Source organism: Pan paniscus, chromosome 4, assembly GCF_029289425.2.
Source record: "Pan paniscus chromosome 4, NHGRI_mPanPan1-v2.0_pri, whole genome shotgun sequence".
NCBI lineage: Eukaryota > Metazoa > Chordata > Mammalia > Primates > Hominidae > Pan > Pan paniscus.
Window position 1 is genome coordinate 126,826,509 of NC_073253.2, and position 18,171 is coordinate 126,844,679.

Sequence of the window (18,171 nt, forward strand, 5' to 3'; positions counted from 1 at the left end):
TAAATACATACATATATTTCCTAGCTCTGATGAAAGACTCTAAAAGCAATGACACTTCAGTAACAATGAATAAAGATTCAGGGTCTTCTTGAGAAATGGCTAATTCCAGAGCTGGTACAGTTAAGTTCACGATGAGCCTTATTATTTGCCAGATTATACGGATGTGCTCAAATGATGGGGATATGTCAAAAAATACAGGTGTCAGTTTAAGAGTCCCACTACCTAAAACCTGGGACAATTTGAGGATCAGAATAATAATGATGGTAACATAAGTTTATACCAATATAAATAAATTAATGAAGACAAGACAGTTCATTCCTTCAATATAATGAGTTAATAAATGCATGAGAAATTATTTTTAAAATCACCATTTCAGACAAGAATAGTAATGGAAGTAAAAAGTGCTGAATAGAAGTTTGTATTCAGTGCATACTATACATAAACTAAAAGTCTGAGGATAGTATTTTGATACTGTCAGAACATCTCTCCACCAAATATTTATCAGTTACAAAGGGTAAAATGATGACTTTACACTGAAGAAACTGGGCAGACAGACACCAACATGATCAGTAATCATGGCTAACTTCACCATTGGTAGGACAACAGGTTGACATTGTGTGCCCTCTGAGTTTTGTGAACTCCTGCCAGGAAAGCATGACTTGAATCTATCTGGTCATGAGGAAATACCGGAAAGATCCAGGTGGAGGGTAATACTACAGGATGTATGATCCATATTCTTTAAAACTGCTAAGGATATTAACAACAGTGAAGGACTGAGGAACTGGTACAGACTGAAGTGACATGACAACTAAATGCAACTGTGTTCTTGGACAACATTCTAGACCAGAAATAAGTTATTATTGGGATAGCTGGTGAAAATCTAAATAGGGTTTCTGGACTGAATCTGTTTTTTTTTGTTTGTTTTTGAGACGGAGTCTCACTCTGTCGCCCAGGCTGGAGTGCAGTGGTGTGATCTCGGCTCACTGCAACCTCCGCCTCCTGGGTCCAGGCAATTCTCCTGCTTCAGCCTCCTGAGTAGCTGGGATTGATTACAGGTGGCCACCACCATGCCTAGCTAATTTTTGTATTTTTAGTAGAAATAGGGTTTCACCATGTTGGCCAGGCTGGTCTCGAACTCCTGACCTCAAATGATCTCTCTACCTTGGCCTCCCAAAGTGCTGGGATTACAGGCATGAGCCACCATGCCCGGCCCTGAATGGTTTTATTTTAGCAATGTTCACTTCCTAACTTGAAGGATTCTATGGTGTTTATGTCAGAGAGTGTCCTTGTTTTTAGGAAATACACAATAAGATATTTAGGAGTGATGAGGCATCACATTTGCAGACTGCTCTCAAATCGTTCAGAAAAAAGACTAATAGAGCAAATGCAGTGAAAATATTAACAGTTGAGGAATCAGTGACAGATCTCTCTACTGTTCTTGCAACTTTTCTATAAAGTTTGAAATTATTTAGAAATAAATTACTAAAACACATGAGTCCTCACAAAAAGATAAAAATGAATTAAAATGAAAAAGTATATGTGTAAGCCTATGGCATTCCACCAGTATGTTAATCATTTCTACACACAAAGCTTACACTCATCTGTTTAGGAAAAGAAAGATCTCTGAGGAATAGCCTGACTCTAAGGGAAGAAGAAGTATGACATCAGACTTCAAATTATCTCTCTGATTTAACTCCCTCATATTATTAAGTAAACTGCTTCATCTGCAATTAATAGTGGCAATAATTTCGCCAAGACTAGCTTGAAAAGAGAAACAGTTATGTGTTTATTTCCCCTCTTTCAACTATAATTGTTCAGTTTATATCCAAGTCTTTAAAGAGAAAAGGAGGTGAGAAGGCAAATATTAGGAGAAGGCAGAACTTACAGAAGGGAAAACAGTATGGGGGTTAATACTCAGACTCTACAATTGTGCTAAGGCTTTTGATTTACCTCACTTAGCCCTAATAAAGTCTTGAATTACCTCCATATCCAGATAAGAAAAGTGAGGTTCAGAGAAGTCAATGCATATTTCAGTGCCACAGAGATCCAGAAGCACTCTGCATCTTAATCTAGGATTACTTATGCTTTTATGACTGGTCCTTAAATTTTCTGTTTTGTTTCTAAATATTGCAGTCTTTGATGAAACTGACTCCCGCTCTCAGTGGCATACAATATTAAGTTTGAAAAGGAAAACTCTGACCAGTATATTCTAAAATAATACCCTACCTACTCTGATATTAAATGGCAATAAGTCATCCTTCATCATTAAAATGTGTAAAAACCATCTTAGAGATCAGGCATGGTGGCTCAAACCTGTAATCCCAGCACTTTGGGAGGCCGAGGTGGGAGGATCACAGGGTCAGGAGTTCAAGACCAGCCTGGCCAAGATGGTGAAACCTCGCCTCTACTAAAAGTACAAAAATTAGCCAGGCATGGTGGCGCATGCCTGTAATCTCAGCTACTCAGGAGGCTGAGGCAGGAGAATCGCTTGAACCTGGGAGGCGGAGGTTGCAGTGAGCTGAGATTGTGCTATTGCACTCCAGCCTGGGCAACAGAGTGAGACTCCATCACACACAAAAAAATTTTTTTAGAGAAAGACAAAGAGTCAACATTTAAGTTAGATGCCAAAGTGTTAATGAATTATCTTGCACTACTTAAAAAATGGTTTAAAACAAGATGAAAGCTTTGATGATAGAATAAAATCAGTGACTAGAAAAATAAGTAAAAACACCCACCTTGATCACAATGTGTCCTTTCCTGGTTCCACTCCGGTCTAGTTCCCGATGCTCATGTACCATAACAATTTCTCCCTCTTCCTCAACTTTATGGGTATTTTTTTCCACATGGTTTAAAATTCTCCAATAATCTTGCTGGGCTATGCAGACAAACTGTCCAAGAACAACATGGGGACAGTTAATGAACCTATAGTACATAAATATATCACTATGTACCAATGCAGAGCACAAAGGTAAGAAATCTAGCGGCATTAGTTCTTTTTCACTTAATTCCTTTAATCTTTAACAAAAATCAAGGTGAAACAATTCACGTACGAAGAGACTAAAGAAGTCTAATCTGTTTAAATTTTGCTCTTTAAAAGGAGAAGTGAACTTCCACTTCTCTCAAAACTGACACTATGTAAAGAACGTATGAAGCAGGAGTAAGTTAGAAACAAACAACTCAGAAGTTCCTATTTCTTTCCTTTTTTTTTTTTAAAATAAAGGACTCTGAGCTGGCTAATATCAAATAGAAATGTAACAAACCAGCATTTATTTGGTATAATCTCTTTTGAAAACTTATAGCTTGTTAAATGCCACAAATATTTGAGGCAGATACAAAATCTACTTTCCTTTATTAACTGCGAGCTATTGAAACTCCTAATTCTCAAATAAAGCTATTTTCTTTTGAGGAAGACAAAACAGGCTCAGCTACTTTAAATCAACAGACAAGAAGACTTGACCAAAGAGAAAATCTTACCTGACAATCATCTACTTTAGTCCTGACAATTCCATGCATGTACTGCTTATCCAGAGTGGGAGTAATTCCAAAACTATTTCCCATAAACAAATTTTCAACTTTTCCATCTGGATGACTGATTTCCACAGTGCCGTTTAAAATAACATACCATGAGTCAAGCTATAGAGAAAAACAAAGGTTTTATGAATCTTTTTTAAAAAGGTAGTTACATGTTAACTTTGAAAAAGAATCTATCAATATATATAAGTTGAATAAAAAGGAAAAAGGAGGATCTGGTTATATTACCAAACACTCTGTAACACCCTATGCTTTGAGTCTATGCAAACTACTAAAGTTTATTTTTACTCTTTCTTCTTTTAGTCACCAAACAAGAACTGTCATAACTGACCAGATTCTGAGACAAAATAGCGTAATGTTCAAGAGCACAAACTCTTGGGATATTAATCCATACCATGCCACTAACTAGCTGAATGACTTTGGGTAAATTATTTAACCTCTCTGGGCCTCAGTTTCTCTACTGCTACAATGGTCGTATGGAAAGTATCTATCATAGAACTATTATGTTAATTAAATGAGTTAACACATACACTGTGCTTAGAATAGTGCCTGGCAAAAAGCAAACATTTAAGAAAAAAAATAGATAGCTAATGATTATTTCAGAAAGACTAGTTAAAAGCCTGAATTTTAAGGCATATCTAACAAAAGATTCAAAATTTCTCCTACATTAAGAAAATAATGCCTTCATTTATATGGAAATATTTAATGCTCTAAGAAGTTATTTATTTATTTATTTGAGAGATGGGGTCTTGCTCTGTTGCCCAGGCTGGAGTGCAGTGGTATGATTATAGCTCACTGTAGCTTCAAAGTCTTGCACTCAAGTGATCCTCCTGCCTCAGCCTTCTGAATAGCTGGGACTACAGGTGTCCACCACCATGCTTGGTCAATTTATTTTTTAATAGAGACAGGTCTTGCTATGTTCCCCAGGCTGGTCTTGAATTCCTGGTGATCCTTCCACCTAGGCCTCTTGAGGTGCTGGGACTACAAGCATGAGCCACTGCACCTGGCCCAAAGAAGATGTATTTTAAAGATCTACTATATATCAGTGAAAGACCACTTATTCTCCTTTAATATCAAACCCTCTTATAAGCCTGAACCTTCAATAGTTTTAATGTGATTTAAGGGAAATCAAGATGGTTAGTTCTGAAGGGTAATCAATGGCAATAAGGTATTTTTTTTCAAAAGTATACCTTTATTATTTTAAAAATAAGATATACTCACTACACAACTTGTGGATTAAGCTACTGGAAGACAGGGAGTGTATCTGGCTTTTTCACCACTATATCCCCGTATCTAGAACAGTACCTGGCACAAAGTAGGCATACAACAAATTTTTGCTGATACAACTGGAAATTAAGAGAATGCAAAAACTTGTAGAAAATAGAAGTTACTTAAAATCCCACTCCATTCAGTTGTTTAAAGCTTATTTCTCTCTTATGTATATATTTTATATTATTGAAATATTTAGAATATCCTGTTTAAAAAAATTAATACTATATTCATTTGTTCATCAAACTTTTGGGGGGAGTCCATCCTCTATGACAGATGTTTTCTAGGATACGGGGAGAAAATATGTAAACAGAGCCTAGAGACAGGGATCCTCAAAGATATTCTATCAAATAATTTTAAAAATAATTTGGATACCTATATATTATAACCTACAGCTACATAATAATTTACTTAACCATCGCTTATCACTGGATGTTTTGGTTATGTTCAATTTTTACTTATATATATATGTAATATTATATATTATATATATTTATAGTATGAAATTATGTAATTATATATAACTTACTTATAGATTATATAAGTATATAATTTATATTATAAATGTACTGCGATGAACACCTTTTGAAATAACTCTTTGAGTTCTACACGTCTCCTCAGGTTAGACACTCAGAAGTGGAATAACAGGCTAGCAGCTGTGAATACTTGGAGGACCATGTTAAGAATTTTAAAATAATTATCTGGAAATGCTGTACCAATTTACATTTCCACTAGAAGACAATGTTCATTTACTGATATCTCAGCATTAATCAAATGAGTACATTTGATAGGAAAAATAATGAAGCACTTCCTGATTGCAATAATACCTTCCAATCCCTTTGCATCCTTCCTCCACCCATCCACAAGCTGTCATCCGAGCATTTTTGAACATAGAATTGTCACCTAAACGCTTCAACTGTCAGCAGTTCCCTAGGATGCACTGGTACCAACACACGTTCCTCATTCTTTTTCTTTTAAATGTATAATAGAAATAAGGAATAAGAAAAATTCTTGATAAACATTTTAAACAATAATGATATAATTATAAAAATAGAAAAATATTCAAGAATCTTTTAAATCTATTTCATCTATTTAAATTTAATGTAATTTGAGAAGTAAAAACATTTGGTTCATTGAATATTATTTATGGAGCACTGACTTTGTGCAGAGTCTACTGCGAATAAATTTAAAATTAGGGCAAAGCAAAAACAAAAACTTACCTCTTCAGAAATTGTAACTAACTCAAACTTGGCGTTTATTTAAGAAATCTGTATAAATTTCAAAAATCAGTACTCAAAAATCAGGACAAATTTATGGAAATTAAGTTATTTTAAAAGTTAGTATCCATAATAAATGTATGTAATTTATTTATTGACCTACCTCTTGTCCATCTTCAAGAATAATAGCTCCAGCCTGCTCTACCACTTCAAAAATCATCACTGAGCAGAGTTCTCTCCTTACAGACATGGTCATGTTTGCAAATGCAGGGAGCTGGTGCATAAACTCCAGCAATTGTTCTATAAGAAAACAGAAATTCTGGTATAAAGACCATCGAGGACTATACCTTAAAAATACAACGAAATCTAGAATTCAATTCCCAATTTCACAATCAACTTATAAATTTATGTTGCTAAAGTAGAGAAACTAAGGTACTATTTGACCGTTGATTTTTAAAATCAATTATTTGATTAATATGTATATTCAGACTCACATATAAACCTGGGCATATTGGAAGATAACAGAATTCACAACCTCCAGAGAGAACAAGGACCATACAGGTTCAGATGAAAGCGGAGAGTTTATCTAATATTCCTAGCCACTCCATGGGTTTAGGTATGGCCTTTGATCTAATAGGTTAGTGAAAAAGTCTTTTGTCTAGTTCTTACTAAACAAAAGTATTTTAAAATGCCATTAATAAAATCCAAAAAGTAATTAAAACAGGGATAATAAATGTGAATTCTAGCTCAAGATTTGTCTAACTAACTAGGTAACTCTCTTTAACTAACAAATGTTTATGAGTGCCTCAGGCCACTCCCTGGTATGGATATATGTGTAAGGAAGGTATAAATATAAGGAAGAAACACATATAAGCAGTCAGCAAAGAGATTAAGAATAACTATAAGGTGCTACATATCCATAGGACATAGGAATTAGCTATATTTCAATTTTTAAAAAGTTTTATGAAAATAGTATAGTATACAATTCTTTATCAGTAAAATTGCACTTTCAGTTTCTGTCGAGATAATGTTCATAACATAAATCCACACTGCAGGTTATTTAACTGTATTATATCTTTAGAATGGCAAGGAATGTTCAAATACATTGATCTTTACTCACATAAATGATTTTTAATAGTAGCAGCATCTTCTAATTGGAATGGTAGCTATTATAAAAATGCAATCTAAGAAAAAAATCTTAATTAAATCCTAACAATATATGTTTGACACTAAGTGATCTTTGCATCTTAAAGATAACATTAACATCTTTAGTATCATTCAACTTCCCAACTAAAGTATGGTAACTAGTTCTGTAAAATATTACATTAAAAAATTTATAATGTTTTAAGAGTACACATGGTCAGGCGCGGTGGCTCACACCTGTAATCCCAGCACTTAGGGAGGCCGAGGTGGGCGGATCACAAGGTCAGGAGATCGAGACCATCCTGGCTAACACGTTGAAACCCCATTGCTACTAAAAATACAAAAAATTAGCCAGGCGTGGTGGCGGGCGCCTGTAGTCCCAGCTACTCGGGAGGCTGAGGCAGGAGAATGGCGTGAACCTGGGAGGCGGAGCTTGCAGTGAGCCAAGATTGCGCCACTGCTCTCCAGCCTGGGCAACAGAGTGAGACACCGTCTCAAAAAAAAAATAAGAGTACACACAAAACATACATATATTTAAGCTAGGGAAATAAAAATATAAGGTTTTAAAAAATCTGCAAGTTTTTCAAAAAGCAAATTCACAGACACTGAACATTGTACTATGCTTGTGCTTTAAATGTCTTATAGACATGAAGGGAAAAATCAGTTTAATGCAATCAAAGCTTTTATTTTATATATTGTGGCAGCCAACCTCAAAGATGGCTCACAGTGATCCCTGCCTCCTGATAGTCATGTCCTTGTACAGACCCATTCTATACTGTATCAGAGTTACCTGGTAAAACAAACAGAATTTAGCAGAAGTGATGATGCATTACTCTTGAATACAGATAATAAAAAACTGTGGCATTTGCCTTATTCTCCTTTGGATTACTTACTTAGGGGGAAGCCTAAGTTCCCCCTAAGTATGTGGTAAGGACAATTAAGCAGCCTATCAGAGGCCCACATGAGGAACTGAAGGTCATGCACCAAAAGCCATTTGAATAGCTATCTTGGACACAGATTCTACAGCTCAGCCCAGGGAAGACCTGGATGGCTGCAGCCCTGTGTCAATTCTGACAACAACCTCATGGGAGATACCAAGCCAGAACCACTCAACTAAGGTGCTCCTAAATTTGACTCACAAAAACTCTAAGATAATGGCTTAACACAACACACATTTAGTAAGTTTTAGAATAATTTGTTATGCAGAAATAGGTAACCATATAAATTAAGTTACAAATTCTTATTGTGAACACATATATTTCTTACCAATGTCATCATCAGTTTTGTCTGCAGGTTCTTTTTCAAGACATTCTCGAACAAGATCTCGCCCCTGCAATGGATCTGTTCGATCAATCTCTTCATCTTCCTCTTCGTCATCCTCAGAATCAACAGGTCCTTCTGGAAGACGTGTCAAATCTACATCTCCTACCTCACTCTCCGTAGCCTGAAAAGAAATCTTGATCACTTACCATTTCATGTAAAAAATATTAAAAGTCACAGTCTGAATTAATCAAAACTACCCATCCCTACAAACTATAAAAGACTTGGGCAACGCTGTATGCTGCATCAAGAATACAATAAAATGATACTTATTTATAAAAGGTTCTTTCTGCCCCAAATTTAGAGGCTTATCTTTCCACAGTGTGACAACGAGGTGATAAATCAGAGTCAGTAAATGTAAAATGGTCAGGAGACTCAAACATCACTAAATGTATTAATATCTGTTTTCCACCAAACACTTGTATTTCCTAAAAGTACAAAGTTTACTAAAACATGAAGTACAGGAAAGAAAAAGTTTACCAACAATCACCTTATGAGTACCTATTAGTCTATGCTGGGTATTGTGAAGAAGATACTGTTCTTTCATCACAGACACTTAGGCTTAGTAGGGTAGGTAATCATATAAATTAAGAACAGAAGTTTAAAGTAAGGTAAAGAACAGTACTAAAATGCACTAAAATAGACCCATCGTAAAGGACTGAACAAATACTCTTCATTTCCCAATACTTTACTGTAGGATCTAAAAGTGTGCAAAGAGCTGTGATTTTTGAACTCTATAAAATGACCTTATACTTACAACTACAATTTGGAAACATATTAGTCTTACATATTTTAAAGAAACTATAAAATTTTTAAAAACCATATATTAAAAAGTCATTCATAGAAAATAATGAAAATGTCTTTGAGAAGATAAAATGGTACTAAGTAGATTCTTAAAAAATATTTCTAAATATTATACTCACTTGAGTCATCTTGTTAATGAAAAAGCATGGATATTAAAGGCATTATAGAAAAAATGAGTGAACACACAAGAATTCCCTAATAAGTAGAAAGCACTCAAATATGAGTATTAGTGAAGACTACAGAATCTTAATTCATTAAGTATCTCATGTTTTGAACATTTACCCTTTTTTACTGCCAAAAAGATCATCTTTTTTTTTCTTTTTTTTGAGACAGGTTCTCCCACTGTCACCGTCTTGGAGTGTAGTGGTGTGCACTGCAGATCTCGGCTCACTGCAACCTTGTCCTCCTGGACTCAAGAAATCCTCTCTCCTGAGCGCCCTGAATACCTGGGAACACAGGTATGCACCACCCTACCCAACTAATTTTTTAAATTTTTGTAGAGACTCGGGGGAGGTTGCTATGCTGCCCAGGCTAGTCTTGAACTCCTGGGCTCATGTGATCCACCCAACTTGGCCTCCCAAAATGCTGGGATTACAGGGTGAGCCACCATGCCCAGCTGATCTTCCTTCTTTTGAGGACTACCTTTCCTCTCCATCTTAAACCCAGAGATTACAGTGGGAAACAGTGCCCTGTTCCCTAGCTATGTAAACTAAGTTAGAAAGAGCTTTTCTCTAGATTTCAGTACACAATTAGATCTGGAAGCAGAGCATCCTTTCTTAACTGGTTGCTAAATTGGAAGAATATGAGAGTAGGCAGCCTATAGCCTCATGGAAACGCCTTCCTGTGGCAGAAGAAAATGAAACCAATAGGCAGGGAAATAGGAAAGGGAATGGGGAGGAGGACACTGAACAAGAGAGTCAAACAAAGACTCAGAGCAACAAAGCAACAGAAACAGAGCATGCAGGGCAGAGAAAGAAAGAGCACAGCATGTGCTGCAAAGAGCATTTGTGACAGAAAGTGTCACAAAGCAAGCAAGCAAGGAAAAATAAGCAAGCCATACGGAGCCAAAAGACCAGAAACAGGCAGACGGGGCAGACATACCTGCAAGCATCCAGGTACCCTGAGGCTAGAGTTGCCTCTGCTTTCTCTGGTGGTCAATAAACTAACCTTTTGGCTTTACATTTTTTTTCTTCTTCTTTTTTTTTTTAAAGACAGGGTTTCACTCTGTCACCCAAGTTGTGCAGTGGTATGATCACAGCTCACTGTAGCCTCAGCCTCCCTAGTAGCTAGGACCACAGGCACTGGCCTTTTGGCTTTTGTTAATTCAAGTTAAGGCTCTGACACCTACAACTAGAAGAGTCTGGATCTGTTTCCTAAGACCATGTCTTATACTTCCTTTGGATTTCTGCACAGCTTTAAGTAATAGTCATTTAACAATCTAGACTAAATACTCAAATTGTGATCTTTAAATTAGACAAGCTAGTTCTTAAGGGTCTGCGGTTGTCTGAATGTTTGTACCTCCTCAAAATTCTTATTTTGAGTGATGGAATTATGAAGTGGGGCCTTTGGGAAGTGATTAGGTCATGAGAACTCTCACGAATGGGATTAGTATATAAGAAGCCTGAGGGAGCTCATTCTCCCCTTCTACCCTGTGAAGCTACAGTTAGAAGGTACCTCTAACAATCAGAAAGAGGTCTTTTACCAGACACCAAATCTGCTTGCTGGTGCCTTGATCTTTAAACTTTCCAGCCTCAAGAATAGTGAGAAATAAATTTCTGGCGTTTATAAGCTACCCCCCAGTCTACAGTATTTTGTTACAGCAGCCTGAATGGACTAAGACAGGATCATATAGGGGCAACTGTATCTCATGACTGACTAGTACGCTCTTGAGTTGTTTACTGGCTATGAAATTACAGGGTTTAAACGGAGTATATTTCTGAATAATACATAGAACCACAAACTTGTTTGCAGGTTATAATCCTTTTTTAAAGACAAGTAGTTTTAAATTTAAATATGTGTACATGCTAAAAAGACTTTCCAAAAACCTTATTTATATACACTGATTTAATCTAAGAAACGACTGGGAAAAAAACCTAAAGCAGTATTTTCTACACAATTTAATTTCTCAATATGCAGGAGAGCTCACTCCTAGTATATCCCTTTTCTATTTTATCAATTTTTAAGTGTAATCTGCATTAAAAATTCAGGTTTTTACATCACTCTGTCTTCATCTTAATCTAAGGTTTTCATCCCCTGACCCAGATTATTTCAATCTGGTCTCATTCCCATATTTTAGATTATGTTGGATAAAAAGATAGATGGCTCACAACATAAAAAGGCAAGATGGAATTTAGTTATATGGACAGTAGAGAAGGCTAATTATCATCTGCATGAGAAGCAAAGACAATTAAGAAGATAGCTCTTTAGGAAGAATGGAAGTCATGGGTTGGGACTGAGAGAAGGCTACTAAAAGAACTTTTTTAGGAACCTTTTAATACCAACTGCAAAGGAAAGAATATAATCTACCCTTACAATTTGTCTTTCTAAGCCAGGCACAATGGCTCCTGCCTGTAATCTCAGCACTTTGGGAGGCTGAGGCATGCAGATCGCTTGAGCCTCGGAGTTTGAGGCCAGCCTGGGCAACACGGAGAAACCCTGTCTCTACAAAAAAATACAAAAATTAGCCGGGTGTGGTGGCACATGCCTGCAGTCCCAGCTACTCAGGAGGCTGAGGTGGGAGGATTGCTTAAGCCTTGGAGGCAGAGGCTGCAGTGAGCCGAGATCTTGCTGCTGCACTCCAGCCTGGGTGACAGTGTGAGAACGTGTCTCAAAAACCAAAACCAAAACCCCCCAAAAACCACAACTACCTTTCTTATACCTCTACTTTTTACATAGTAGTATAAAAAGAATAAAATTAGTTAAGAAAATACATTAAACTATTAAAATATTAAGAGTATACAAGAGCATAAGGTGATAAAACAGGAATTAAGAATAAAAAAATAAGACTGTTCAAAAACATGCTAAGAAATTTAAAGGCATTTTTTTAAACTTAAAATGAATTTTTAAAAATGTAAAGACCAATTCCTTGATTAAACAAAGGAAAGTCAGGTCCTTAAGAGAAAGGTAGATATGATGATGACCACAGGACAAGAAGTCACTGCATGATACTTCTGAAGATGCAGTTCCTGGGCAGAAAGTTTAATTCTATAATAATTAGGTAAGAATTTTTTTCAACGTAATATCCACAATGTTCAGCATACAATAAAAACTTACTACATAAGTGAAGCAGGGAAATGTGACCTATAAACAGGAAACAAACCACTATAAAGAGACTCGATAATGATAGAGATAATGAAAGTAAGAGACAAGAACTTTCAACATTTACTACAAATAAGTTCAAGAATTTAGAAGAAAAACAATTAGAGGAAAAATGGATAATCTCAGTAAGGAGATATAAACTGTAAGAAGAATAAATTTGAAGAAAGGGCAACAAAAGCTACCCAATCTGAAGTAGAGATGAGAAAAAAGCCAAAAAAAATTAATAAAGCCTTAGAGACTCATATCATAATACCACGAGTGGAAATATGTGGGTCAAAAGACACTCCATATTCGTGAAGGTAGGGTACACAGAAGACTCATCCCCAGCCTTTCAATTAATTTATCCTAGCACCTGGGATATATCAGACCCTTAATTATGATAAATGAGTTAAGTCCAGGAAAAATATATATATTGGTGATAGGATTAAGACAGCATGAAACTTTTTTCTTTTCCTGACATATGAATGTGTCTCTGTATACATAAATATAATTTGGTGAGGCAGACAGTCTGAGGTGATTTTCTGATGACTCGGCCTTCCCCAAATAAACCACCAGAGGATATCCTTTTCCTGTTTCCATCTAGATAAACATGAAGCTACAATGAAGAGAACTATAGTTTGGAACTAAGAGTTATACAAACTTACAAAAACCACATTTTCAAATTTAGGGCAAGTGTTAAGCCAGAACCTTAGACTTTCAGTGCCTCTCTTTTCTGTATTCCCATCTTTAGTATTTCATTTAACCTTTTCACGGACCATTTAGTTCTTAGGTCTTCCTGGTCAGGGTTAGAACTCTATGAAGTTAATCTTTCAGTCCAGGTTGACCCATTTCATAACCTCTACAACACGGCAGGCAGGCAAAATCAAGTCTCTTTTGCCCTGGATAATAAAGTTTTAGTTAGCTGAGATCTGCATTTTCCTTGAAGCCAATATTGGTTTCTACTTTCAAATATAATTCAATGCAAAAAAAGAATTTCTAGAGTACTTCCTAAATGCCAACACTGTGCCTGACTCACCATGGGATACAAATTTAAGACATCAACTCTGCACTCCATAAATTTACTCTGGTGATGAAAAAAGTCAAGTTTACAAGTAACTACCAAAAAAAGCAGAGAGAAAAAGTGACATGTCCGAGAGAAAAACTGCTGAGGGATTCCAAGGAAGGAGACATTTCTTCTTGTTGGAAAGACATGGGAGATAACATGAAAATGTCATCTTCATGAAGCTACAGGTAGAAGAGCATGATTAAAACACAAGACTAGGAAAAGGCAGACATGTTCAGGGAATAACGTACATATGTGATGGGGCAGAATCTAGAATGTGTAAGTGGGGGAACAGTAAAATATAAAACTACATTGTAGTTAGAGGTAAAAGGCTTGGAATTTAAAATTAAGAGTGTAATTTAGATAACAGTGAAGAATTAAAGCTTTTTAAATACAAGAGTAATTAAAAATCAGAGCAATTTATTTCAAGTGGGAGTTTTAAAATGATAGTCAAAAGATGATAACAGATTTTGACTAGGACTCAGATGATATCCTTTTTTTTTTTTTTTTTTTTTTTTTTTTTTTTCCTGTGACGGAGTCTTTCTCTGTCACCCAGGCTGGAGTGCAGTGGTGCGATCTTGGCTCACTGCACCTCTGCCTGCTGGGTTCAAGCGATTCTCTTGCCTCAGCCTCCTGAGGAGCTGGTGCATGTGCCACCGCACGTGGCTAATTTTTTTTGTATTTTTAGTAGAGATGGGGTTTTGCTATGTTAGCCAGGCTGGTCTCAAAACTCCTGACCTCAAGTGATCCACCGAACCCAGCCTCAGATGATATTCTTAACAGAAATATTAAAGAAAGGTGTAAGAGAACATGTGGTGACTTGAGGTGACAAAAGAACATACTGGTGAAAACGTGGCACCAGAGTTCTGAAGAGATTGGCACTCAGAGCTGTGCATTAGGAAATCATGTTGCCATAGAGGTGGTAACTGAAGCCTTGGGATTTTTAAGAACACGCTTACTGCCTATATAGAAACTGAAAAGGTAGGTGGTGGATAAATGTGTGCCTGGAGTTGTTTAAGAATGAGTTAACAAAAAGACAACATGCTTTTGTTCAAGAGTCAATATTTCACAGTTTTCCAGCTCATGGAAAAGACTGAAATAAATAGAAAAAGGAATCTAGAAAGAAGTACTCCTTATTCTCTTGAATACTCTTTGAAGATGCAGAAAATATTCTATCTAAGAACACTCTTACACCTTAATGTATACTTTAAAATTTTAATCTATGCTGATTAGAAACACATTCACACTGGAATCATTGATTTGCCTTTTTTTCCCTCCACACTATAGTAAATGCTATATTTTGAAGTTTCTTTGAGGGCCAAGGGCTTTTATTTTTAGACCAGAAGACATGAAAACTCTCAAGAAGGAAATGCATAGAAGTGTAGCCACACATTTGGCCATATAAAACAGTGTAAACAGTTTTCCTGTTAAGAACTGCTGTCAGGAAAACCTAATCCTGCATGTTCTTACTTATAAGTGGGCGCTAACAATTGGTACACATGGACCTAAAGATAGGAACACCAGACACTGGGGTCTATTAGGGCAGGGAGAGAGGGGCAAGGGCTGAAAAACCACCAAATGGGTATTATGCTCACTATCTGGGTGATGGGATCATTCGAACCCCAAACACTCAGCACCACGCAATATACTATGTAAGAAATCTGCACATGTACCCCCCTGAATCTAAAATAAAAGTTGAAATTATTTTTAAAAATTGGGGAGACATCCATTTTTCTGGATAAGAAGACTCCACGTTAGAAAAAAATGCCCAAATTAATCTATATATAGTCTTCTGCCCCACAAAAAAAGCTGGATTTCACTTGAAACGTTTCTAAATTTCTAGAAGAATAAAAGCAGAAACACTAAAAAAAAAAAATTGCTGTTAGGATATCTTCCCCTCAACTGTCCAAATTAAAAATACTTCTATCATTTCACAAGGCTTTGCTTATGGTGTTAAAGGCTAGGTGTTCACTTAAAAAATCTCTCAAATGCTAAAATTCAAATAACTAGACAAATCACTTCAGCTATCCCAGGCTAAGATACATACATTGGCAATGTACACCTGTAACTAAGGGGTATATTCATAGCTCCAAAAGGGAATCTAAAGGCAGCCTAAGGTGAAGGGAAAGATCAAGGGTCCAGTACTGATATTTAATTCTTCTCCTTGTTTATTCCCGAGGATCTGATTGGAAACATTCACGCATGTACATACATACACACACACACACACACACAAAATTTAGTTAGACATTTCTCTTACCCATGGATTAAAATTATAGAAATCTTGTACTTTGGAGGGTATATCTTATCAATCTATTATAATTCTGTGTTTATTCCTTTTACTCTCCTTTAAATATTTTCCAATTTTTTTTTCAACTTTTAACTATACCATCTATTTACGTCCTCCTTAATATTTGTTAAATAAATAAAAATGTTCGTTTAAGAAACATAATAAAACTACCCACAAACCCACCATTAGTAGAAAAACACTGTTACTAACTGGTGTTCTTGAACTCGGATTTACATTCTGTATCTACAAGTATAACATATTTAAGTATGCAAGTATATATATTTATTTAACGAAATATAAATAAAATGTTAAAAATACCTACTTATCTCATAGATATGATATATAAGATTTTATACATGAGATATAAAAAATATATAAGTATGTGGGTGTATATTTTTATGATTTTGATTTTTTTCCTTTTGTGTTTATCTTTATTGGCTTCTTTTTATTTTGGCGTTTATGCTGTTTCTATCTTTTGGCTATGGTCCTAAAGTTAACTGTTACGTCAGAGTTTGAAATTTTTTTTTTTTTGGAGACGGAGTTTCACTCTTGTTGCCCAGGCTGGAGTGCAATGGCGTGATCTTGGGTCACCGCAACCTCCGCCTCCTGGGTTCAAGTGATTCTCCTGCCTCAGCCTCCTGAGTAGCTGGGATTACAGGCATGCTCCATCACCCCAGCTAATTTTTTATTTTTAGTAGAGAGAGGGTTTCTCCATGTTGATCAGGCTGGTCTTGAACTCCCGACCTCAGGTGATCCGCCCACCTCTGCCTCCCAAAGTGCTGGGATTGCAGGCTTGAGCCACTGTGCCCAGCAGCAGAGTTTGAAAATTTTTATCTTCTTTGACCACTCTTAAAAAATTTTATCTTAGGTTTTATATATTTGATGTTAACATTATTATAAGTTTCTTCTTTAAATTTCTTCATTCCTATTTTGGTTCTAGAGTTTTATCTTATTTATTTTATCTTTATTCCTTTTATCTTTTCATGCTCTCTAAATTCATTCCCACTTTTATTGGTTAATTTATAAGTTTCACTGCATCATATTTTTTTAAACTGTATGATTCCATTTATATGACCTTCTGGAAAAGGCAAAACTATAAGGTCAGAAAAGAGATTGGTGGTTGCCAGGGCATAGGATAGGGGTCAGGAGAAGGTACTTGACTGCAAAGGGTCATATGGGTACTTTCTGAGGTGATGGAAATATTCTACATATTGATATAGGCTATGCCATGGTCCTGCAATAGAACACCTCCAACCAACACCAGCAGGTGTACTCCAGTCTCATCCTCAGGTTGTCCAGCTAAAAGGGGAGTAATCTGCAGGTGCTAATATAAGTGCAATGCTCCTATAGGAGCTCCTGTAGTATCTTTGCAAAGATGTAGGGACCAACTGTGTACAGTCCATCTTCTAGTTCACAATAAAGCATTGGTCTTTCCAAGTGACCTTGAATCTTAATCTGTGCACTATCCTGGCTTAGAGATGTGGATATCCCAGTGATACCAGGTTCCTATAGTTTTTCTTGTCTTTTCTTCTTTTTTGAAACAGAGTCTTGCTCTGTCGGCCAGGCTGGAGTGCAGTGGCATGCTCTTGGCTTGCTGCAACCTCCCCTTCCTGGGCTCAAGCAATTCTCCCTACTCAGCCTCCCAAGTAGCTGAGATTACAGATGTGTGCCACCACGCCCAGCTAATTTTTGAATTTTTAGTAGAGACAGGGTTTCACCATGTTGGCCATGCTGGTCTTGAACTCCTAACCTCAGGTAATCCGCCCGCCTAGGCCTCCCATCCTACAGTTTTTCAACACTAAACCTCTGTGTATAGTCTTAGAAAAGTCCAGATATTCTCACATGTCCTGAGAGAAATCTACAGCCACATCCCTGAATTTCACTGATCCAGGGTCAATCTTCCTCAGCGTTTTCTTCTGGAAAAACACAGTCTACTTTGATTTTTAGGTGTGCAACAATTCTTCTTTCACAAGATAATTCTTTTGGGGAGGGGCAGAAAGCATGAAGCCCAATAGGTACACAAGTACTAAGTGGTGCCAGAGCTATTGTATTAACTTGTTTCATCTCTCTTTTAATTCTTTTTTCTCTCTACTATAAAATGGAGAACAGGGAAAAATTCCTTGTTCTGTATACTGTAAAAAGCAAACAGGGAGATATAGATGACCACAGCAATTACCTTTGTTGAGAAAAGCCACATATAAACCAAAAAATGGGTATTGTCTTTGTTCCATTTTGCA

General features: G+C 36.3%; 1 protein-coding gene across 9 annotated transcripts in view; it reads right to left on the bottom strand.

The window, feature by feature from the left end:
- RAPGEF6 (Rap guanine nucleotide exchange factor 6) overlaps positions 1–18,171 on the bottom strand; it is a 215,353-nt gene that overhangs the window by 78,468 nt on the left and 118,714 nt on the right. For all 9 annotated transcript variants that reach the window (XM_003829321.7, XM_003829323.6, XM_003829322.6 and 6 more), the window contains 4 exons: positions 8,427–8,604; positions 6,181–6,317; positions 3,475–3,633; positions 2,736–2,888 (listed from right to left, as the gene is read on the bottom strand). In XM_003829321.7, the coding sequence (XP_003829369.1) occupies positions 2,736–2,888; positions 3,475–3,633; positions 6,181–6,317; positions 8,427–8,604 (627 nt within the window). The remainder of the gene's footprint in view (positions 1–2,735; positions 2,889–3,474; positions 3,634–6,180; positions 6,318–8,426; positions 8,605–18,171) is intronic.